Source organism: Zootoca vivipara, chromosome Z1, assembly GCF_965207765.1.
Source record: "Zootoca vivipara chromosome Z1, rZooViv2.hap1.1, whole genome shotgun sequence".
Lineage (NCBI taxonomy): Eukaryota > Metazoa > Chordata > Lepidosauria > Squamata > Lacertidae > Zootoca > Zootoca vivipara.
The window spans coordinates 4,711,758-4,736,977 of record NC_142583.1 but is presented as its reverse complement, the minus strand read 5'-3'; the positions used below and the strand labels follow the sequence as shown (position 1 = coordinate 4,736,977).

General features: G+C 42.8%; 1 protein-coding gene across 9 annotated transcripts in view; it reads right to left on the bottom strand.

Moving 5' to 3' along the window:
* The window catches only part of RGS12 (regulator of G protein signaling 12), a 90,756-nt gene that overhangs the window by 33,034 nt on the left and 32,502 nt on the right, over nt 1-25,220 (bottom strand). For 8 of the 9 annotated variants that reach the window (XM_088657684.1, XM_088657690.1, XM_060279047.2 and 5 more), the window contains 7 exons: nt 17,057-17,078; nt 12,836-13,005; nt 11,382-11,474; nt 6,974-7,117; nt 4,995-5,165; nt 935-1,088; nt 600-688 (listed from right to left, as the gene is read on the bottom strand). In XM_088657684.1, the coding sequence (XP_088513810.1) occupies nt 600-688; nt 935-1,088; nt 4,995-5,165; nt 6,974-7,117; nt 11,382-11,474; nt 12,836-13,005; nt 17,057-17,078 (843 nt within the window). Of the gene's footprint in view, nt 1-599; nt 689-934; nt 1,089-2,130; nt 2,364-4,994; nt 5,166-6,973; nt 7,118-11,381; nt 11,475-12,835; nt 13,006-17,056; nt 17,079-25,220 lie in introns of those variants that run through there. The other variant, XM_088657699.1, reaches the window with a different exon arrangement.

Here is a 25,220-nt window from a genome sequence, read left to right as displayed (position 1 = left end):
GCTTTGCATGTAGTAGATTCTGGGTTCAATCCATGGCATCTCCAGTTAAAGCAACAGGGGATGTGAAAGACCTTCCACATTCCTACTTGGTAATGTTTTTAAAAAAATGCAAATGACCCTTTCAAATATAAGCAGTAAGCTCCACTGAATTATGAGATACGCATATGTCATGGATATCAAAGGGCCTTCAAAATGTTTAACTTTGGTCAGGCTGTGTTCAGTGTGATTTGCTGTCTTAAAAAAAATCTTTCACCTTTCATTTACAATCTATCTATCTATCTATCTATCTATCTATCTATCTATCTATCTATCATCTGACCTATTTTCAAGTACAGTAACAAATTATTGAACGTAGCTGCATTATCTATACTATTTAAAATGCAAAACTTGTTCTCTCCTTTAACATTTGCACATTATTTTTGCATAATGAAACACCACATCCTATTTTCTGTCAAGCAGCTGGACTTTTGCCGACCAAGCAGTATTTTTCTGACTCATCTCCGGGTGTTTTAACTTAGGGAGTACAGTTATTCAAGCTTTTACCCCCATGCTCTCCTGCTCTCCCTGACATATTTTTGGTCCTAACATGCAAGCCTTACCATTTCAAGACTTGCAGATGATGACAACGAGTCTTGAGATTCATGTCTGTAGGACAATCCATTGGCATGAGAGGGATCTGTACAGCAATCTTAAAATCATGGATAGTGCAATTAATTTAAACATATAGTAACAATCTTGTTAGACAACTTTAAATCACCAGAGCAGAATTTTCAAATAAAATGCTGAGTATATGTCACGTGTAGAATGTATTGAAACAGCTTCCTAATCATGCTTTAAGATCAAAAAAACATATTGCTCTGTCCATTGAAAAAAACTAAGCACGCTTGAGACTATAAACAGTGTCTATAATTCTATGTTTGCAAATTAAACTTACCTTTGGGATAATCACCATTCTCCTTTTTCTTCTGAGATCTCCCCAAACTCTTGCTTCTAGACCACGAAAAAAATGTTCCTTTTTTTTTCCTTTCAAGGTCTTCCTCTCCCGATTCTTCATTTAAAGATCGCCCAGACTTGGATTTTCCACATAACTATCACAATATAATTTTTAAAAAAAGAAAAAACAGCTGGAAATGTTGTGCTAATTTAATCAGAGCAGCACTTATACTTTCTGATATAGCTAAATATTATAGCCCAATTCACAACTAACCTTTCATACAAGTGACTGCCCCAACAAGCCTTGGGCTCTCTCTCTCTGTGACAAGAGATCAGAATAATCCACTTCTGCTTTTAAACAAACTACAGTTTCTTGGGTTGTTGTTTTTTAAGTCAGCAAATGGATTTACTATGGTTTGATTGTGAACTGCTCTCAGTAACTATACAGTCATACCTCGGTTTGCGACCACCTCCGTTTGTGACCGATTGGTTTGCGACCGCCGCGGACCCGGAAGTGTTTACATCCGGGTTCTGCGGTGCGTGGATGCGTGGAAGCAATCTGCGCAGCGTGCGGATGTGCAGAGGCGCTCTATCGGTGCTTTGCACATGTGCAGAAGAGCCCCTCGGTTTACGACGAACTCAGGGAGTGACCAGCTCCCTGGAACGAATTGCGGTCGCCAACTGAGGTATGACTGTACTTTACACAAATCCAAGTCCCTCAAGTGCAGATTGTGGGATAACCAGCTTCATAAAACCAAAATACTTAAGTCTTATTGCATGAGAGGGTTAATGCCATAGAGCAGGGATGTCCAACAGGTTGATCGCGATCTACTGGTAGATCCCCAGGAGGTTTTGGTAGATCGCGGTCGATCGCAGGGTCCCTTTCCTTAGCGTTTGAAAAATAGAATCCGGCCCCGCCCCCTCGGCCTGCCCTCAATTGTCAATCTGCAGAACAGAAGACAGAGTTTACTCAGTGAGGCTGTTTGTTTCCCCAGCGATCTTTTGGTGAGTGGCTGTATCTCCTTTCCCCCCCCCAAAGCCTTAAAAACGGGGATAGATCACTGCCAGTTCTTAATTCTGTAAGTAGATCACAGTCTCTTGGGAGTTGGCCACCCCTGCCATAGAGTAAGCTGTCCTGCCAAGCTTAGCTAGGACACTCACCCTCACCTTGGGAGGAAGATAAGCAAGCCTATTGTCCTCATTCAGTCTACCAAAGAAGCTCAGCATGTGAAGAAGTTTTTGAGCTGGTTGCTGCAGCTCAGAGCACATGACTCTTACAAGCCGTTCTTGTGTTCCTTTCATCACTGTAACTACAGGTGAAACTCAGAAAATTAGAATATCGTTGAAAAGTGCATTTTTTTTTTCCTTTCAAGGTCTTCCTCTCCCGATTCTTCATTTAAAGATCGCCCAGACTTGGATTTTCCACATAACTATCACAATATAATTTTTAAAAAAAGAAAAAACAGCTGGAAATGTTGTGCTAATTTAATCAGAGCAGCACTTATACTTTCTGATATAGCTAAATATTATAGCCCAATTCACAACTAACCTTTCATACAAGTGACTGCCCCAACAAGCCTTGGGCTCTCTCTCTCTGTGACAAGAGATCAGAATAATCCACTTCTGCTTTTAAACAAACTACAGTTTCTTGGGTTGTTGTTTTTTAAGTCAGCAAATGGATTTACTATGGTTTGATTGTGAACTGCTCTCAGTAACTATACAGTCATACCTCGGTTTGCGACCGCCTCCGTTTGTGACCGATTGGTTTGCGACCGCCGCGGACCCGGAAGTGTTTACATCCGGGTTCTGCGGTGCGTGGATGCGTGGAAGCAATCTGCGCAGCGTGCGGATGTGCAGAGGCGCTCTATCGGTGCTTTGCACATGTGCAGAAGAGCCCCTCGGTTTACGACGAACTCAGGGAGTGACCAGCTCCCTGGAACGAATTGCGGTCGCCAACTGAGGTATGACTGTACTTTACACAAATCCAAGTCCCTCAAGTGCAGATTGTGGGATAACCAGCTTCATAAAACCAAAATACTTAAGTCTTATTGCATGAGAGGGTTAATGCCATAGAGCAGGGATGTCCAACAGGTTGATCGCGATCTACTGGTAGATCCCCAGGAGGTTTTGGTAGATCGCGGTCGATCGCAGGGTCCCTTTCCTTAGCGTTTGAAAAATAGAATCCGGCCCCGCCCCCTCGGCCTGCCCTCAATTGTCAATCTGCAGAACAGAAGACAGAGTTTACTCAGTGAGGCTGTTTGTTTCCCCAGCGATCTTTTGGTGAGTGGCTGTATCTCCTTTCCCCCCCCCCAAAGCCTTAAAAACGGGGATAGATCACTGCCAGTTCTTAATTCTGTAAGTAGATCACAGTCTCTTGGGAGTTGGCCACCCCTGCCATAGAGTAAGCTGTCCTGCCAAGCTTAGCTAGGACACTCACCCTCACCTTGGGAGGAAGATAAGCAAGCCTATTGTCCTCATTCAGTCTACCAAAGAAGCTCAGCATGTGAAGAAGTTTTTGAGCTGGTTGCTGCAGCTCAGAGCACATGACTCTTACAAGCCGTTCTTGTGTTCCTTTCATCACTGTAACTACAGGTGAAACTCAGAAAATTAGAATATCGGCGAAAAGTGCATTTATTTCAGTAATGCAACTTATTATTATTATTATTATATTTATTATTATTATTAACAAATGCTTTCTTTTGGAAATTCCACAGTAATAAAACGAATAATTACAATAATACAAAAATAAACAAAAATAAATATCGCTATTACATTTTCATTAATTACATTCCATTTATAACTGACCTGCCTTACAACAAATAATTACAATTACAACAAATAAAGGCTTGACATATCTTGCTTTGCATGTCATGCATCTATCTCATATATTGGTTTCACCTTTTAAGTTGTGTTACTGAAATAAATGCACTTTTCAACGATATTCTAATTTTCCGGGTTTCCCCTGTAAGCCAAGTTTTACTGCCTGTGCAACTTTTATGAATGCTGTACGGAAAAGCACATGAATATGACCTTTGCAGAAATTGTAAGTAAACAATTTTTAACTTACCAAATTTGTGGTCTTTTTCTATGCTAAGGGAAGTTTTGGAACTCACTAAGACATATTTTAAATGTCTAGCAGCCTATATTCCAAGCTGCATATTTTGTGATTTTAGATCTCTGCTGGGGTACTCTCACCAAAGAGTACTTACCCCATATTTGGATCTCGCCAACTAGGATTTCTTCATACACACACACACACACACACACACACACACACACACACACACACTTGTCCTTCACAGCAGCCCAACATTGCATTCAAAGGCTTTCTAAGCGCCACCTCTGTGCCTTTGCCCTAGCTTGTCTCCAGCCACCACTCATGGTGCCTGTCCTTCAGTCCCCTGCATGGAGTTCTCCCCATTTCCCCACCTTCCAAGCAACTCATCTTCTTCTGTCTGCTCCCCCCCTTCTTCCTGCTATTCCAAACTTAGTTTTAAAAGGTGACAATTTTCCTGTAGTAACCTCAGTTGGCACAAGCACAAGGATTTCCCAGTGTTGAGCCATCAACACCTTTTGCCATGCTTAATGGCTTCTATCCCAGGTGAAACCCTGGCCTGGAAAGGGAACTTAGCCCGTAATTTTTCCACTGACATGGCATCGTCCCTTCAATACTCCAAAAATCAGCTAAATCCGAACCCTTTATTATTTTCTAACATTCACCAACTCTAGCAGTTATGGGTGCCCTTACACCCCAAACTCTGTTACCCCATATCTGTAAATTCTGTAAATGCTTGCACCACCACATGTGGAACTGAAACTCATCTACAGTAAATGTGGAACAGAATGCTTCTGATCCTTTGCTATGGTGCTAGAAAAAAATAGAAAAAGGTGCCAAAATAAAAGCTTGAGGCTCACTTCAGCACATTCATTACATCTGACCCAGAACCTCATTCAACAAAGGGCAGTATTAAAAAAAATGGCTATATTTTCCTATACATCCAGAAAATCAACAAACAGAAAACGCTTGATTGTAAATGATTGGTCATGTAAGAGACAGAAACCTTTTTTGGTGTTGATCGCTCAGAACCAAAGCTGTGTTTAGAAGTAGGGCTGTTGGGAGCGTACTGTGGATCAGGAACAGGGCGACCTTCTACTTCTGCCAAAATACAGTCTTGGTAAAGTGGAGATTTCAGAAAACGTGTATAACTGTCAAACTTCATCAAGTTGAAAATCTGAGAAGCAAACACATCCACATCTCAAAAACAACAACACTGAATAAAGCTTTTGCAAGCATCATTTAAAAAAAAACATAGTAATTTGTCGTAAGAGTGCTTGTAGTTTAAGAAGAAAATGGAAGCTACATCTAATTTCCGTTAACTGTTGTAAATAAAAGAAGTTCCTGCACAACTGCAAATAAAAGACTATTGTGATAAGTGTTACCATGTAAATGACTTTTACACTCCAGTGTTTTCAATAGGAGAGATCGTGCTTAATACTTAAAAGTGCTTCATTTTAAAAAGTGCTTCATTTTGGCTGAATCTGATCCATGGCACCTGGAAAACCGAAGTTCATATCCTTGGTGCATATGAGCAGATTCTGTTACCTTCCCTGCACTAAAAACAACAACTTATCCAATATATCTATATCTATATCTGTATCTTTTGGGGAAATGCTGCTTGGAAACACTGCATAACAACTGGGATTTCTTATTCTGGGCAACTGAAAAACTAAAGACTTGAAAGTCTTTACCAATTTATGTTTAATGCTATATATTACATTAAATCTAAAATGATGAAGGGTATCTCAAAAATGTTGTGAAAATAATCTGAACTGAAATTGAAAGTATTTGGATTAATTCATCACTCTCTGCACCTTCTGGATACTTTGCTCATTTCTGCTTTGTGCTATTGCACCTCTGGTGTATTCTTTTCCCTTGGAGGTTTTTAAGCAGAGGTTGGATGGCCATCTGTCATGTGTGCTTTAGCTGATATTCCTGCATTGCAGGGGGTTGCACTAGATAACCCTCAGGGTCCCTTCCAACTCTACTGTTCTATGATTCCGTGAAATTATGAATGGGATTGCGTGTGAGTGGAAGAGAAGCATCAAGCCTAGAACTGGAGAAAGAACCCATACAGTGTACGTCTAAATGCATGCGCAGTGAGTCTCCTCTGGTTCTGCATTCACTTCGTTTTGGTCAGATGCACAGCCTTCTCTTAATCGCTGAGATTGGGAGTGAAAGCCACTCATAGAATCATAGAGTTGGAAGAGACCACAAGGGCCATCCAGTCCAACCCCCTGCCAAGCAGGAAACACCATCAAAGCATTCTTGACATATGCCTGTCAAGCCTCGGCTTAAAGACCTCCAAAGAAGGAGACTCCACCACACTCCTTGGCAGCAAATTCCACTGTCGAACAGATCTTACTGTCAGGAAGTTCTTCCTAATGTTTAGGTGGAATCTTCTTTCTTGTAGTTTGAATCCATTGCTCCATGTCCGCTTCTCTGGACCAGCAGAAAACAACCTTTCTCCCTCCTCTATATGACATCCTTTGATATATTTGAACATGGCTATCATTATCACCCCTTAACCTTCTCTTCTCCAGGCTAAACATGCCCAGCTCCCTAAGCCGTTCCTCCTAAGGCATCCAGTTCCTCATCCAGTTCACAGCAGTGGTGCTGGTTGTCACAAAAGCCAACCAATCACAAACACCCTCCCCTTCAGAACAGTTTTTCAAGTTAAATAAAATCTGGTTTTATTTAAGGTAACAAAAAAAATATTTATCTGCAAAACTTGCAAGGTAGCCTATTGGGGTAAAGAGGAGTGCAGAGGGATAAAGACGAAAGCAGGCTAGGAAGACAAGCATGTGCATCATCTGAGGCGTGCAAGCTGTGGGAAGCGATGTTTACCCAGTAGCAGGGGGTGGAAAGCACATTTTCACCCACCCACGGCTATGCCCAACATTGTCTGTGTTACATCACATCGTGAGCAAAGTCTCTCTTATAAGCTCTCCAAAATGTACTTTCTAACATTTCAAAAATCACCTGAAGCTGTTGATCCTTGAACATATCCAGATGCGGTGCATTGAGAACATCATCTGCCAACTGTGCTTGGCTGTCAATATTAACCGGGGTTGTAGCTTTGCTACATAAAAACTTATTAAAGATCTCCCGAGCTCTGAAAGAAAGCTACAAAGCACAAGTCCTGTTATTTCACCTGGAAGCAAAACAACTTGCAAAGTAATTAAGGAATCAGGGTCAAACTAGATGTGGTGTTAAATGTGTGAATGCATTTAACATGCCCAATAATTTTTCTTTTAAATTAAGAGCAGCTTGGGGGCATCAGGATCAGGACAGCAGCACACAAGGAGAAAAGACTTCATCCCTCCCCACTAGCACCCACCTGAAACTGCAATTTCTCCCTCGGTGGGGGCGTTTTCATGGATAACTATGATGTAGGGGAAAGATTAAAATCCCTACATACAGGCCGTAGCCCCAGTCCTCATTGCCCTGTACCTCATATTTAAAATAAAAACTAGACACTTCCAAGAATTCACAGATTTAATATTACATTGAGTCTGGCCCCTGCTACAAGATCTACAAACTACTCTCATCAGACGTTTTTAACAATCCAACAGGGCTCCCAGAATACCCTGCCAGGGCTCTCCCCCCAGCCCCCTGGGTGTTGCGGCTGCCTTGTGTGACTACAATGAGAAACCCTGGCACAGATGGTGGTCTGGTCTGCAGCAGTTACCTTGCATTCGCTACTACAGTATTACTTATTAAATGCATAATTCAAGGTGACTTGCAAAACAAATTCTACAAACAAAACAAATTAAAAGGCACTATTAAAAATACAGCTTTAAAAGTACATCTGTTTTGTAGCTACTCTTTTGTGCATTTTACTTCCCTTAGATCAGGCATCCCCAAACTGTGGCCCTCCAGATGTTTTGGCCTACAACTCCCATGATCCCTAGCTAACAGGACCAGTGGTCGGGGAAGATGGGAATTGTAGTCCAAAGCATCTGGAGGGCCGAAGTTTGGGGATGCCTGCCTTAGATCTTCCCCAAAATCTTAAAAAATAAATTATCTATTAATTTTCATCTAATGTGCTAATATCAACTTGGAATTATTCAATTAAATGTATAAAGTGAGTTTCTTGGCTCACCTTTCCTTAAAATAATTTACCTGTCCAGAGAAAGTTTCAAACAGAGAGTCCCATAACAGACTTTTTTCTCAGACCAAGGCTGATAGACCTCACATCCAAATGGTTAAGACCTTAGGACCAGAGCCTAAGAGGCTCTCCAGATGAAGAGCAGCTAAACTCTCAGAGAACAGAACCCTCTCAAAGATACAACACAGCTCCAAAGAGATAATAAAGTATTAACTCATACATTGATTCCCTTTAGAAATAATAAAGATATGTAAGAATAAAAGTGTTCTCCACCTGTGAGTTCCATGGTTATTACTTTACTTATCAAACCTTTATTAGGCATTTTGCAAATAAAACCATAAAAGAGAAAATAACATATAAAAGCCTTGAAATATATATAAAAAGGCAGCAGTTGGCTACATACATATACATATATACATATAGAATCTGTGGTTTTCCTTGTTAACCTGCTCCTTGGAGGACTGCTACCAAAAACTCGGCTACCCCCGCCGTTACCCTTTGGTCAACGTCAGATAGACAGAATCCCACACTTTCACCTTGCTGGGGTTCCAGACCACCCAAAAGAGGGGACAGCACGCGTTGACGGAGCGTACTGTACAATGGGCAATGAAAGAGAATATGCTCTACAGTGTCCGGGACATTCATAGAACATCTGCAGAATCTCTTGTTTCTAGGAATGTTTTGATATCTTCCCCTGACAAATGCCGAGGGAAAAACATTCAAACGGGCCAGCATAAAAGCCCTACGTTGGGCTGGGATTATTAACTTAGTGACGTAATTGGCTCTGCTATCTAAGATATTTAAATCATAGAATATAGGGGAGCAAATTTTGTTTACAGCTGCCATAATATTTTGTCTCTCGACATCCTTTAGTCTAGTTAGGATATTATGGAAAATGTATTGCTCGTTAGAATTGTACAGGGGCTCCAGCTCGATGCCTAAAGATTCAATCTTTTTTTTCAAGGTACTGATACCATCTTGATTTATAGGAGTCTTTGAGCAAATCGGCGAGCAGACTTGACGGGGAGCAGCGAAAATGGCAGCGTAACCAGTATTTTATTGAGGTGGTCCAGGCCCAATATTCCATTGTGTGTATGCCTATTTCTGCACACATGGTTATTAAGAATAAAGGGTCTATAATGTTTTAGATCAACCAAACGTTTGCATATACTGGTGACACTGAGTGACCGTGTGCCTCAATATTTGTTTAAGTAATAAAATCATGCCATATAGCCAAAAAAAGAGGAAAGGCCATTCAAGCTCTGCCCTTTAGATACTTCCAATTTATGAGATATCATTTCAAGGAGGGCAAGTTGCCAAACCCTAGAGTAAAAGCAATCCAAATTCTTGAGACTGAAGGTCTTCTAAGTTTTGGCAACAGAGCCTTGGGCTGCTGTTGATGAGAGATAAGCTCTTTGCTTTTCAAAACCCATTCTGTTTCCATATACAGTTTCAAAAGTGCCAGGTGGAAAGATGGAGTAATAATTTGTTTAGTTATCAAATAGATCTTTGTACTTTTGTCCTTCCAGTCTGTGAGGCTATATGGTTTACATTTTTTATTCTTTCTTTTCCAACTTTTTGTTATGTCTGCACTTTTCTTTAAACTTATCAATAAAATATTAAATATACAGATAATAAAAGAACTCGCTTTCATCTGAAGAAAGCCTATTAGTTCTGGTTGAAAAAAAGTTACGCGCTACAGGTTTGTCATGAGGCCTTTCCCCCCCAAAATAAAGTGACCAAGAAAATAGGCTGTTTAGGTACACACAGGCCCCCACTTTCTCAACATGGTATGTTCCCAGGAAATTGTTCGTTCCCAGAAAATTGTTCGTTAGACAAGCATTCACATAACAAGTCAATGATTTCCATTATTTTCTATGGAAACATTTCTCTCCCCATGCATTCTGCCCGAAACTGCTTCAGCCAATCAGCAAAAGCCAAATGAGGGAAAACTGATTTGTTCAATTTCCACTCCTCCCTCCTTCCCTCCTTCCCTTCCCTGGTTTCTGCTCGAAATTACTGCTGCCGACCAGCAAGCCACAAACAAGAAAACAGGTCGGCAAACTCCAGCTGTTCAGATCTCTGAATCAGCCGTTTGTGTAGAGAGGTTTGGGCATTAATTCCTTGTGTTTGGGTAACTAAAATTTCGGATAACTAGCTTTCCCCACCTCCCTGCCATCTCAGCATTGCACACAATGTTTGCAAGTAAGCCCCACTCAGTGTATAAGTGTCAACAATGGTGTTGGCAGGCAGACTCCTGCTGCCCACTCCATATTTCAACTTCAGTTGGACTGCAATGCAGTGGAACCTCGGTTTACGAACACCTCGGTTTACGAACGCAGCGTGCGGACCCATCTGGAACGGATTAATTCACTTTCCATTACTTTCAATGGGAAAGTTCGCTTCAGTTTATGAACGCTTCAGTTTATGAACAGACTTCCGGAACCAATTGTGTTCATAAACCGAGGTACCACTGTATGCATATTTCACATATTTGATTATAGCTTAGCATGTTGTTCTGAAAAATAGTGAATGAATGAATGAGGGGGCAGGACAGCCTTCCTTACAGTGAATGAATGAATGAGGGGGCAGGACAGACAGAGAGAGCCTCCAGAGCCCTTGCACAACCCTCCCAGAGTCCCAGAGCTCTTTCCATGTTGCCTTCCAGGCTCTGGGAAGATCCCGCATGATTTTGTGGGGCCGTCCGATATCTCACAACATCTCAGGTGGCGGGCACAGTTCTGGGGGTTGTGCAATCCCCAAGGGAAGTAACACCTGCATAAAAGTAACCCCCCGGGAAAGTAACTACCTGCTTGGTCAGTTTGTTCTGAAAGAGGGGCACCGTGGCAATACTACATGGCATATCCTTTTGCTTAAAACGTGTCCTGCCTATCACTCTTCTATTGCAAAACCAGTGCCAGTGGTACTTATGTGGCCACTGGGCCAGGCATTTCCCAGCTCCCAAACATGCCTAGTGTGTGCTGAAGCCTCACCAATGGCACAAGCACGGGAGAAGGGCAGGGTAGTGCCCGCACTGCAGAGTGGATGGATCTCACCCGAAGGAGGGGGGAATTGTTGCATAGAATCTCAAACTCTTACAGTTGTATTCTCCTGCTATGCCATTCACTTCGGTTCAGGAAAAGGAACCCTGAACTGAGAAGCCTTTGGGCTTACCCCAAGCCAGCTAAAACCAGGAAGACCTTCTCCAAAAAATTATACAGCACTAAGTTACTAGGAGTTCATATATAACATAAGCAGCACATGGCCACATGGTCTTACCTCTTTTTTGTCATGAGCGGATATGTGGTTAAAATATTCACAGGCCTGCCAGAATAATATATTCTCTTCACTAAATTCTTTCCGTAAAAATTCCTAGAAAAAGAAAAGTGATTAGCTGTTACTCAAAGATGGCCTGATTCAAAAGTAATTACAATATTCCAGAGACTGTTAGGTCTCAATTTATTTACTTTTAAGTAACTTTTCCATAGAGGGGAGTATGGAGTTTTTCAATGAAACAATAATTTCCTGTATTTAAATGGCTTCACACTTCCATTAACTGATAGCCCACTCACTGAACAAAGAGTGGGGCTGACCTGTTGACTCTGTCTCCAACATTGAGCAGCCCTGCCTACAACTTGTGCACATTGAGCATGGCTGCTTATGCATAGGTGTTCCTCTTCAGGGCCATCTCTAGGCCCGGGTCCAGTGGTGCGGGGCGCGAGGGCGCCAGGCCACCAGGGGCACCTCTGCGCCCGCTGAGAGGCACGGCTGAGGCGGCCCTAGGCGCGCCTCTCAGCTGTCCAGCGGCTTCAGGCCGCTCTCCGGAGGCGCGCGGGCCTGGGGCTGCCTCCGCCGCACGCAGGGCCATCACAACAGGGGCCGGGCAGTGCCCCCTGGCCCAAGGCCGGCCCTACAGCCAGGCTGGGTGGCGCAGGGTGTCGGGCTGCCAGGCAGCAGCTGCGCTGCGCCCGCTGCGCTGGGAAACGGGGCGGGGAGGGCGCCGGAGGGATCCGTCGCAGCACGGCGCCAGGGCGCCAGGTATGCTTAAGACAGCCTTGTTCCTCTTCAGGATGCTTGTGATCAGTGCATGAGAGTTGGCAGCTGGGGAGAGTCCAGCTGTGTGAAGTTGAGGGCATGGCCAGCAGTGTAGCCCAACTCATGTTCTATTCATGGAGCCCCTTCATGTGATACACACATGGGTTCTGTAGACTTCACATTGCTGGAATTAGGATTCAATCTAAGATTTGCCCAGCAATCTCTTTAATTAGCCCCACTGATTGCAAGAAACTGCTCACAATACTCATTTTAAAGAATGCTGCACCCCTTTTGAGCAATTATCACTTTTCCTGCGGATTAAAAAATAAAAATAAATGACACCCCCACATGGTCGCATGTAAGTGACAGTACAAGCCAATAGGCAAGACTTTAGAAAAAGCAATCTTCTTAATGTTCATGGAGGAAGCTTGAAATTTCTAACACAAATATAATTTAACTGGTATTTGCACATCACTATTTTTATCCTGGTAGAAAGAATTGACAGGCTTCGTTTAGACTTTTTGAAACATAAAACAAGCCCAATCTTACAAAAATGAGCATATTTAATGCAGGAGAATTAACATTGGAGTTAATTCTATTTTTGAAATAAACTATATTTTATGTACAATTTGTGCTGGATACTTTTTGTTTACGTTAATATAAATACCAAAAAAGTTAGCATTTTGTCCCTTACTTACAGAGAAATATCTTACACCAACCGGGTCCTGCAGAAGCCGTTCAAATGAAACCGCCCAACTTGCAACTCTTCTTTCCCGATGTCGCCGGCAGCTCTGGACGCTTGGGAGGCTCGCATTGCTGCTGAGGCTATTATCACTGACACAATCTTTCAAATCTGTGTTATTTAGCTCTGTTGTGGGAAGAAATAACCAATTAATGTATCAACAAATGACAAAAATGCAAACTTTTCAGAAAATAAACTTCAGCTACGATTTCTGTATTAAACTATTGTTCTGACATCACCGTTGAGCTGGAGAGCAGAATCTTGCACAATCAGAACTTGGGCCTCACAAGCTCTTCTCTCACTTGCAACCTGTACAAAACAGACTACCCCTCCCCTCCAATTTGATCAGAGCCCAGGATGCATATGATCATCACAGGTTCAAGCACACCTTTGTGTCTACCATGTGGCTATCACTAAGCTGATGCAAGCCAGCCCTATCTCTCTGTTTCACTGGCATACCTGCCAAGCTGCTGTCAGAGAAATAAGGGACCGGGCCGGAAATAGCAGACCGGAAGTAGCGCTGCCGCCATTTTGGAACTGGGCGGAGCATGCTCAGAAGTGACTTGATGCTGCTTTGCCCACTTCCAAAATGGCCATCGCGCCAGAAGTCACACTGCAGCCATTTTGGAACTGGGCAGAGCAGCATCAAAAGTCGCTTCTGAGCATGCTCCACCCAGTTCCAAAATGGCTGCCGTGCCAGAATAAACCGGGGAAAAACAAAAAAAACCCATTTTTTCAGCTAGGAACAGCTGAAAAAACGGGGATTTCCCAGGGAAAACGGGAGACTTGGCAGCTATGTCCACTGGTACCAGGAGAAGCAATGAAGGTGCTGAATCAGTGTCTGGAGGTCCAATGGGTCTTGTTGGCTAGGAAAACCTATGCCCGGCTTGGGCTGGTGCAGAAGCTACACCCACTGCTGGATTGATAGATAATTTACTACTGCATTTTTCTTTTCTTTTTGTGTGTGTGTCGAAGTTATAGAATTGTTTTATATTTTATTGTGGCCTACTGGTGCAGGGCAGTACACACAATTTGCAAGACATGGAGAAGGAGGGCTGGATGAAGTTATGGGAGACACACAAAAGTCAACTACCCACCCGCCACATCATGTGGACAAAGCCATACTTGCGCTCAGAGGGGGACCGGGGAGTGGGGTGGAGCAAGGGGACCTCGCCCTCTATTGGGGTGAGGAACCCTTTTCAGCTCAAGGGCTGCGTTCTGCTTGGGGCAGCCTTCCAAGAGCAACATACCCGCCTAGATGCAAAAATGGGCGGAGCAATGGGTGTATTTTAATGCAGTGGGCTAGTTTCCACACCCACAGCTCTACCTCTACCTCCTCTAGACAAGCAAAAGGCATTAATATAGGGTCTCTATTAATGACTTTAACAGTTGGAGTAGTACAGTTTTACTTTGCATTCCCACTCCAGCAGATGAAATTAAATATCCTTCTGGTAAGTTACTGTATTAGCAATTTTATGCACACTGATCAACTAACCCTCTCCTCCTTGTTATCCTCCTTGTTATAACATCTCCACAACTGTTACAAATAAAAATGCAAAGTGGGGAAATTGTAACTGAATAGAAAGGCAAATTCAAATAATTTTCCTATTTACCCATTTCTTCCTTTCATAAAAAATACTACCCAAAATGGAACCTTTTCAAAATAAAAAGCTAACAATATGACTGATTGCAAGAGGATTTTTTTAAAAAAGTTTTAGTTTAATAATCATGCTGAAAATATTTAAGCAAAGAACTATCCTTTCTAAACAAATATTTCCTGTGCAATCATTTTTCCAGTGAAACAGCACAATCCTATTCAGAATGCCTATATCTCTAAACGATCATCAGCATCACTGAAGGTATTACCTGGATAGAGCTGGTAAGAGCCACTGTAGTGCCATTTAACCAAATCCTTGAAACCATTCACTGAATACCATCCTTCTGTATCCATTCCTAGCACAGATCCATTCCCCTAGAGCACGCTTGATAGACGCTCTCTGAACAGTGTGGAACATTGTTCTTCAGCAACACCTCCCGCTATATTACAACATCTTCTTCAAATAACTCTTCAGCAAATTACGCATTTTTTTACTCGAACGTCTATTTCCCCTTATAGCCACAAGAGATATCCTCAATATACTTGGCACAAAGCATTATAAAAAAGCTGGATAAATAATTTAAAGAAAGGGCCTTCAACTGCTGTCGCTGAAGGAACATGAATTATTCACATTGTACTGGCATTGCAAGTAACGGCAGCTGATTTGGACAGCAAAGAAAGGAAACAGGAATGTATCCCTCCTCCATGCTCCTCAAAAGGCATTTCCTGCTAGCCATTACAAGGGGAGCAGGGGGAGAAATGGTTGGGTTTGTTTTGGGTGTTCTGTCACCCGCACTTCGACCACTGTCCTACTCATTCTTAAAGGTCCATTTCATGGTTTCCAGGAGGAGGGTTACGTCAACCTGGTCTAACTGCTACTCCTCGCCCTTCTGTTCTTTTAAACTCAGTTCAGTCAGGGATCCTGGTGCAGGGGGCACTGCCTTTTTGACTCACAGGGCAGGGCGGGGACTAAGCAGCACGTTTCTGTTTTGCCTCAGGCGGTGAAACAGGATGCGCTGCCCCCGGTCTAGTGGCATGTATATGTCCCCTTTCACATTCAGCCAGGCCTGGGACAGGTAAGAAGTGTGCATGCACACAAAAGCTCATACCAATGACAAACTTAGTTCTCTAAGGTGCTACTGGAAGGAATTTTTATTTTATTTTGTTTTGACTATGCCAGACCAACTACCTGTAACTACTCCTTTCCTTCTTTACCCATCCTCTTTCTCCCCTTTCCCTTTTCTGAGTTCAGCAGGATGTATTTCTCTAATAACCCAAAATACAAATCACAGCCTCCGTAAAACCAGCTACAAAGAGTGATGAACTAAGATTAACTGGCAACCATAAAAGGTTTGAAAGAGAAACAACCATTTTTGCCCCCTTCTCAGTGATAAAGATAAAAGTCTCTCCAAGAAAAACGCTCAGCAGAGCTGCGTTAGGGGACTCCTGATAGTAACTACAGAAAAAGAAGACGTGAGTGATCATTTCCAACATCTACAGCATCTCTAAAAGGATCTCTAGCATATTTCCTATCTACGAGCTATGAAGGTAAAACATTAAGAAAGGCCAGTGAAAGAGCTCTTCTATATTTAGATATTGATAAAATTGTAAATAAGCTTCACAATCACTAAAGGCATACCAAGGAAGGCAGAATACAGGCTTCAGCATGTACAAATTTTGCAACTTGAGTATACTTGTCTCTCTCTTCCTGTTCTCTTTTCTTATTGCACTGAGTCAGTTAGATAGTCTGGTTATGTGGACAGGGACTGTATTGTTTATTAACTTTATGGTGCTTTCTTATTAGCAGCAGTTGTAATAGAGTAGGAGCGTTACTCTGTCAGTTTCCAGGCACTGATAGTGACTTTAATGCAAATCCTATTTGGGCATTTTAGGTATAATTAACAAGACGACAGGGCAGCATCTGGATGAGTAATCAGGTAGAACAGATGCCTTGATATGAGATCGGCCCATTGCACAACTATATTTTCCAGGATCACACCCTCCTGAAGGGAGCTCCTGGCAAACCTGGACCTGGCTAGAGGATGTAGACATTGCACAGAGAACATTCTTAGTGAACTACTACAGACAGAGATCAGCATTATATTCAATAAGCTACATTGAGAAATTAGTATTAGGTCTAGTTACAGGTAGGTAGGTCTGTTTTCCAAACAAATACAGCTAGCCATTATGTTGATTTTATTTCTTTATCTTTTTGCTAGCCGGTTTGAAGGTTGTTTTTGTTTTTATTGTTGTTTTACAACATGGGTAGGCAAACTAAGGCCTGCAGGATGGTCCAGGAATCAGCGTGTTTTTAAATGAGTAGAATGTGTGCTTTTATTTAAAATGCATCTCTGGGTTATTTGTGGAGCATAGGAATTTGTTCTCTTTTTTCCCCTTCAAAATATAGTTCGGCACTCCACAAGGTCCAAGGACCGTCCCCCTGCTGAAAAAGTTTGCTGACCCCTGTTTTACAATCAAGTGGTATACAAATTTTTATAAAATAAGGTTGCTAAAATTATCATCCAATGCCACAGTGCCAAATTAAGAAACATCAAATATTTTCACATAATTAATGCTTACCTCCATCAGACACAGCTGCACACTGCAAAGAGAAAGGGGGGGAAATCAGTTACACATAAACTGCTATAGATAGTGAGCATTGTTCAGTTATCAAAAATATATGAACCAGACTTTTGTTCCAAATTCACTGATAATTTTGAGCAATCCATTGCAGCCCCTTCAGGGCAATTTCATTCTCCCCACCAATGTCAACAAACGTGTTCCCACTGACTATAAAGGGAATAAGATCAATTTTGGATTGTACTGTAGATTACAATAGTAACATTATTTGTATGTAAGGGTTTGAATCTATTCCCAAGGGTGACCAGTAGTCTTTGATGTATCTACAATGCACACTTAAGATAACACAAAGGTTTCTTTTGTTCGTGTTTTGCTTTTAATGCAGACATCCAGGCCCTGCTCAAACGGAAGAGTTTTGAATTTAACATCTTAAGACAGTTTTCTTTGCTGCTTCTCCTACGCTCCATGTGGAACACAGGATTCATAAAATCTTACAAGGTCCAGAATGTTTAGAAATCAAAGAGGTTTTGTCCACATACAATTTAGGTTCAATATATAAATTTGTTTCTTTCTGGCTTCTGTGTGGACTGCATTGAATATTTTTATTCATTTATTTTGCCAAATAAATAACCAGCACCAGGAGTCTAATATGATTAATCACAGATTTTTTTCCAAACCAAGATTCAAAATACAGTCATCTTGCTTTCCAAGCCTATTCATAGCTTCTTAAAATTGTTCTGTAACTCAGTGTAAAATGTTTAATGTGTTAAATGTGTTAAATGTGTAAAATGTTGCTTCCCAGCAAAATTTATTATTTATCAGACTTACCGCTTCTGCCATCCCAAAGACTTGAGGCAGGGAGCTAAACTAAATTATCCAACCATTCTTCCCCTCTTTCTATTGCGTGGACAGGCGGAGTCCCCCAAACCCGCAGGCGACCCCCCGAGCAGAAAAATACACCTATGGGATTCAAATTGGCCACAGCTTTGTTCAAATTCAGATGTAGGGAGACCTTGGCTTCAGGCATTGGGCATTATCCTTCCCAGTCCCCAGCTGGGGTTCTGGGAGGCTTCGGGGTCATCCACATGTATGGGGGTTGGGGCTGGCTCTGGAGAACATATGTTCAAGCAGAGAGAGCCCGCCCCCTGTTCGCCGCCGCTGGTAGAGGGAAGTGATGACACCTATTGGTATGGTCAAGGCTTCCCCCAAATCTTGTCACCGCAAAGGGGTGAGGTCTCCGCCTCACGCCCCTCCCTCTGGGAAAATCGCCAAAGAATTCCGCCCAAGGCCTGACACCACCAAAGTTGTGACGTATTGCTACGGAAAAGGCGAAACCTGCCAATGCAGAGAAATTACTTTCCGACCCTTCAACAGCGGCCTTGATGTAGCAGCGCCTGAGAACCTGTAGAGAAAAGGTTAACCTGCAAAGGAAATTGAACGAGGGTGTGGAGGGTGGGAGAAGCTCTGGAACCAACTGGCGCTTGGAGGTAAGATTCAAATGCTATTGTCCGAGCCGGTTTGTCCCTCCCCTTACCTGGCCATCCCCTGGCAACACCTCCCCAGGCAGGATTGGATGCCAGGCTTGGGTAGGCGGAGACCCCTGGCATCCTACCTGGGAAGGCGGTGCCAGTCCTGAACTTCCAGGGAGCTGCCCTCTGGGATCAAAAAGCGCCCCCCATTGATGTGTGGAGTGGTCATTACCAAAATGCATACGAGGAAACAAAACTCCAAATAGTTTAAGCTGGCAAGTCTAGAAAAGAATTCCAAACCTAAGTGTCAGCCACTGATGGGGGAGGTCCTTTCTCCATACTGTGAAGGAAGAAGGGCAGATCAGCTCCCCAAACTGGGGTTTAGCTACCCCTTCTTTAGACTCCCCCCCTCCTTCAGGTGGAAGTGACATACAAAGGGAGAGGGAACAATTTCAGATTTCAGTGCAGCTGTGATTAAGCAGCAGCCTCTCCCCACCCTAGCTAAAGGTAGCAGTGCAAAACATTCCTCTTATTTGGCAGTGAGTGTGAAGCAGGAGTGCTCTCTCCTGACATTGAGTTTAGTCCAGGTTTCTCTTATTAGAATAATAGAATCATAGAGTTGGAAAAGACCACAAGGGCCATCCAGTCCAACCCCCTGCCAAGCAGGAAGCACCATCAAAGCATTCCTGACAGGTGGCTGTCAAGCCTCTGCTTAAAGGCCTCCAAAGGAGGAGACTCCACCACACTCCTTGGCAGCAAGTTCCACTGTCGAACAGCTCTTACTGTCAGGAAGTTCTTCCTAATGTTCAGGTGGAATCTTCTTTCTTGTAGTTTGAATCCATTGCTCCGTGTCCGCTTCTCTGGAGCAGCAGAAAACAACCTTTCTCCCTCCTCTATATGACATCCTTTTATACATTTGAACATGGCTATCATATCACCCCTTAACCTTCTCTTCTCCAGGCTAAACATACCCAGCTCCCTAAGCCGTTCCTCATAAGGCATCGTTTCCAGGCCTTTGACCATTTTTGGTGCCCTCCTCTGGACACATTCCAGGTTTTCAATATCCCTTATGAACTGTGGTGCCCAGAACTGGACACAGTACTCCAGGTGAGGTCTGACCAGAGTACAATACAGTGGTACTATTACTTCCCTTGATCTATATGCTATACTTGCTGAAATCAAGATATGCTACATCCACAGCATTCCCTTCATCTACCAGGCTTGTGACTCTGTCAAAAAATGAGATCAGATTAGTCTGACATGACCTATTTTTCAGAAACCCATGCTGACTTTTAGTGATCACAGCCTTCCTTTCTAGGTGCTCACAGACCGTTTGCTTAATGATCTGCTCTAGAATCTAATCTTTCCTGGTATTGATGTCAGCTTTATGTCAACTTTATGCTTTCCAGTTTGACTTCACCCCCAGAAGCGCACTCCATTGCCTTTCAAGACAGATGGATGCCAACAATCATGGTTATTATAGTACTGAACTTATGTGAATGGTTGCATGGCCATCTGCTTTAGCTGAGATTCCTGAACTTCAGGGGTGGACTACATGACCCTTGGGGTCCCTTCCAACTCTACAATGCTATGATTCTATGACGATTGGATTGTCTATGGGATATGCATCTGTGGGGAATGAAATATGTAAATAAACTGACTATGGTTCTTTTTTTACCCATTTCTTCATGTAGGCCTTTTATTTCTAAAGACTAAATGTAGGCAAATGCCTGTCACATCCTGTTCTCGTTATTTCCAGCATGCAGATGGTTGAACTGTAAAGCAACCAGTTTAGGGCCAAGTAATGAACTGTTAGTTTAGACAGTGAACCTTTTAAAAAAAGATGCAGAACACTATGATAGCCTAGATCTTCCCCCATCCCTGCCAATTTATTAATCTTTCAACACATTTTCTCAGTTCTAGTAACTCCATAGGAATACTGACAGGTATAGTAACAATTTAAAAAATAATAAAAATCTAGAGAGATGTGTGACATCTTAAGTCTTTCCTACCCCTTATTCTCAGTTTTTGTCCATTTACAGGAAAGTAATCAAATAAATCATTTGCAACAGTTGAGTGTTTCAACCCTGAACAAGATCCCTATTTCACACAATTACAGATTATGTTAAGTGTCTAGCTGCTTGAGGATCACAGTCATAGTTGCTTCCATTCACAAATCTGGCATTTGACTGCATATCAAACATTTATAAAACAGTTTAGAAAAAAGATTGGGATATTTAGAATTTATATCTAAATTGATATCTAAAGTGGACACAATCCGCCTGCCACTTTGATACACAAATCCCAGACTACTGAAGGGAAGCAATTTTGATCATGATTCCCAAGCCGGGAAATGACCCTTAATATACAAAATTGTATAGATCTATTTGCCTCCATGGGGTCACGAGGAGTCGGACACGACTAGACGACTAAACAACAACATTTGCCTCCTTAACATGTATCATAAGATTATTCCCTAAAAGATCATCTATTTTCTATTGTCTCTCTTTTTTTTGCTGATAAGCAATTTAAAAGGGTACCCCTCATAAATGCCTTAGGGGCCTCCCAAATTATTTCAATTATAGGAACTGATTCAGTATTACTGTCCAAATATTACATCCATTTCTTTATTAAGCAGAAGAAACTTGTTTAGGCGACAACTTTCCTAGTTTCATTATATCTAGCAAAATCTAATTCTAAACTTGGGGCCTGCTTTGCATAGGTCTGTGCAGCAACATGACAAGCCATTGCTTTGTCAGTCAACTTTGCAGAAAAGTGTGTGTGGTGGGGAACCAATATTTAATTGGTTAGGAATTCCAGACACTGATTCAGCACCTGCATAGCATCACTTGATCCAGATGGAAGACACAGAGCTGGGTGTCATCAGCATACTGTACTCATGACACTGTGTCTCAAATCCCTAATGATCACACCCAACACCTCCATATAGACCAGTGATGGGCAACCTTTTGAGCTTGGTGTGTCAAAATTCGCCAAAAAAATCAAGCATAACTTGGGTGGTGTGTCACTTTGAGAAAAAACCCATAATTTCACAATATTTATAGTTTAAATAACAAAAATGTATAATTGTTAATAAACCAAAAATAAATTATTTAACCAAACCAAAAACCCCTTATTTATCACAAAGTGCTATTGAGTTATTGAGCTTTTTTGGGGGAGCTGCTGACCAAAGTTCTGGAGGTTTTTTTGGGGGGTGCAAAAGTTGCTTTGCTTTTGGGGGGGCATGCCCCAAAGCTGCTGCGCTTTGGGGGGGGGGGGAAGAGAACAGAAATAAATGACGAATAATACCTTTTCTGGAACTAACATGCAATACCGACATAGTGTGCCAAAGCGCCAAAAAAACCAGCACAGAACGGGTTAAAAAATGAACGCTGTTACACCCAATCATAGTCTGCCAAAGCGCCAGAAAAACAGCACAGAAAGGGTTAAAAACAATCTCTGGCTACCAGCAGCAGCAGCAACAACAACAACAAAAGGATCTGGGTTTTAAAAGCAGAGGCAATGGAAACAAGCGGGAGAACGAAAGAGGGGGGGGGGACAACAACAACAGCGTGAATGGGCCGCTGGGGCACGTGCCAGCAGTGAGGGCTCTCTGTGTCACGTCTGACACGTGTGTCATAGGTTCACCATCACTGATATAGATGTTACAAAGCAGGGAGGACAGGATGGAGCCCTGCAGGATCCCACCACACAAATGCCATGGGGTTGAAGTGAAGTCCCTCCTTGCTATTCTCTGGTATCAATCCTGTAGGTAGAAGTGGAATCACCGTAGCAATGTACCCTCAGACCTTAACCAAGGAAGATAATATGGCTGATGGTATTAAAAGCTGCTGGAGAGACTGAGGAGAATTAACAGGGTCCAGATCCCCTGTGCCTCTTTACCTGGGTGACTAGCCAGATTGAAATGGGCCTTGTACCAAATTACTTCCAAATATTAAATCTGCTTCCCCAACGAGTCGTCATTTTTTATTACAAGCTGGTGGAGAAAATAGCTATTACCAAAATTAGAAGCATGTATACAACATAATGATATGGTTTCCGAACTCCTATTTTATAAACAAATAGTGAGCCCTCTAGTGCATCTAGCATGTAACCTACCATATTAATTATAAAAGCTACTTCCTCCCCTGAAGTATACCATGTGTCAAATTAAGATCCAACTGGACAAAAAACAACAACAACCCTAGTCTCCATTTTCTTGTCTCATGAATCTACCACATTTTACTCTTTTACCTTGATTAATGAACAGTACAATCCTACACCTGTCAACTTAGAAGCAAGTCCTGAAGAGTTCAGCGGAGCTTGACTTCCAGATAAATGCATATGGAATTGTAGCCAAAAATCAGTATTATAGACTAGAAGGAAAATAAATGGTGTTCAAACTATGTTGCATTCTTAGTGATGGGAACCTCTTCTTATTGGGGATAATTTTTAAAGACATCCTGAAGATGTCTGCTCCTGCGCCTCTCCCCTCCTTAAGATTTTGCCATCTTCTTCAATGCCATAATTGAATCTATTTGCTCTGACACCCCTCTCTCCTCCCTCTTCCAGATCTCCCTCCTTCAGAACCTCCGTCAACTCTTTTTCTCATTGTTTAACCTTTACCCTTGAACGACAACCACTTGCTGGCTGTAATGGGGGTTTGTGTGTGCATGTGTGCGCATGGTCTAGAATGTACTGTAAAGGTAAAGGGACCCCTGACCATTATGTCCAGTTGTGACCAACTCTGGGGTTGCGGCGCTCATCTCGCATTATTGGCCGAGGGAGCCGGCGTACAGCTTCCAGGTCATGTGGCCAGCATGACAAAGCCACTTCTGGCGAACCAGAGCAGCACATGGAAATGCCGTTTACCTTCCCGCTGTAGCGGTCCCTATTTATCTACTTGCACTTTGACGTGCTTTCGAACTGCTAGGTTGGCAGGAGCTAGGACCGAGCAACGGGAGCTCACCCTGTGGCAGGGATTTGAACTGCCGACCTTCTGATCAGCAAGCCCTAGGCTCTGTGGTTTAACCCACAGCGCCACCTGCGTCCCTGCAGAATGTACTGTACAAAAGGTTAAAAAAAGTCAGATCTGTTGACTTGTGGCTCCTGTAAGGTTACATCCATTCCTTGGGCTACTTTACTTGGCCCTCCACTATTCTCTCTATATTTAGTGTCCCTGGGAAACATCTTCACATCCTACAGCTTTCAATACTACCAAAGATACTGACAACTTTGGAATTATTATCGCTGAGGATAGGTCACTGTTTTAAATGTTTTTCATTGTTTCTACATTCTTTAGACATGTTTTTACCTGTATTGCTTTACCACTTTGTTGATTGCTACTCTGGGAGGAAGGACAAGATAGAAATAAAATCAACAAATAAAAAAGTAGTTTATATGCTGATGAAATTCTGAACCAGACGTGTATCTCCAAGTGTTTCTCCTGATATTTCCACTTGTATGCTTTATGGTTCTCTCAAGCTCAGAATGTCCAAAACAGTATTTTCATCTTTTTTATTTGTATGCATTTTCTTAATTTACGCCTTCAACATTTGAGTCAAGGCAATTTATGAACATATAAAAACCGCTAAAATAGTTTTAAAAATTGTGCAAAAAAATAACAAGGCAGGTTTAAAAATAATACAAAATAATCAGAGGCACCTTCTCATGAAGCTGGAAATGCCTGTTGAAATGAAAAATCTCTTGCGTTGTTTCTAGAAAGTAGAAAGAGTGGGTGCCTGTGTAATATCTCAACAAGAATGGTGTTCTACAGAACAGAGGCAGCCACACTGAAAGCCTTGCCCAAGTTACTGTGGGGTTGGTTCTTGAAGAAGAAACTCTTCTGCAGAATGCAGCAACTGACTGGGTATACAGTACAAGCAATAGGGCACTCTCTGAAGTAACCTAGTCCTTATTTGCGTACAGCAAATAAGAAACACTTGAACTTGGCCTGGTAGCACATTGGAAGCCACTGCAAATCCTTCAAACAAAGAGTTATATGCTGGTGTTGGTCCCTCACCCCACCAACCCGCAAGCCATCTAACCAGTGTGTTCGGCACTAGATGCAGCCTCCGAGCCAACGCCAAGGGTAGCCCCCCCCCACCTCTCCTTTAATCGAAACACCTGGGGTTACAAATGCTTTGGGTACCTGGAAGAAGTATTTCGGGTTACAAACTTTGCCCCAGGATGAGAACGGGAAATCGTGCGCCGGTGGCATGGCAGCAGCGGGAGGCCCCATTAGCTAAAGTGGTACCTCAGGTTAAGAATGGTTTCGGGTTAAGAACGGACCTCCGGAACGAATTAAGTAACCCAAGGTACCACTGTACTGGCTTCCATCCGTTCCAGGCCCTTGCACAAGCCAGAACCCTCCAGAGTCTCTCACCGCCCCCACCCAGTGGTGAAGCTTCATGCTCCGGCACCAGGGGGCAGAGAGCAGGCGGGGGCGTGGTGCACCGCCCACAGGGGCAGGGCACACATCATGGGGGCGGGGCATGTGGGGGTTGGTGGTCCCAGCCGCAATGGCACCCCACTGGGATCGCGCTGCCGGGGGCAGTGCGCTCCCCCCACACTCCTCTTCCTCCGCCATTGCCCCATCTCCTTCCTCTTGTATCCTGGCATCCGATTGTTAAGCACCCCCACCAACAATCGGAAGGTTTCCTACTCCCTGAAATGACAACTGCTTTCTCCATTGC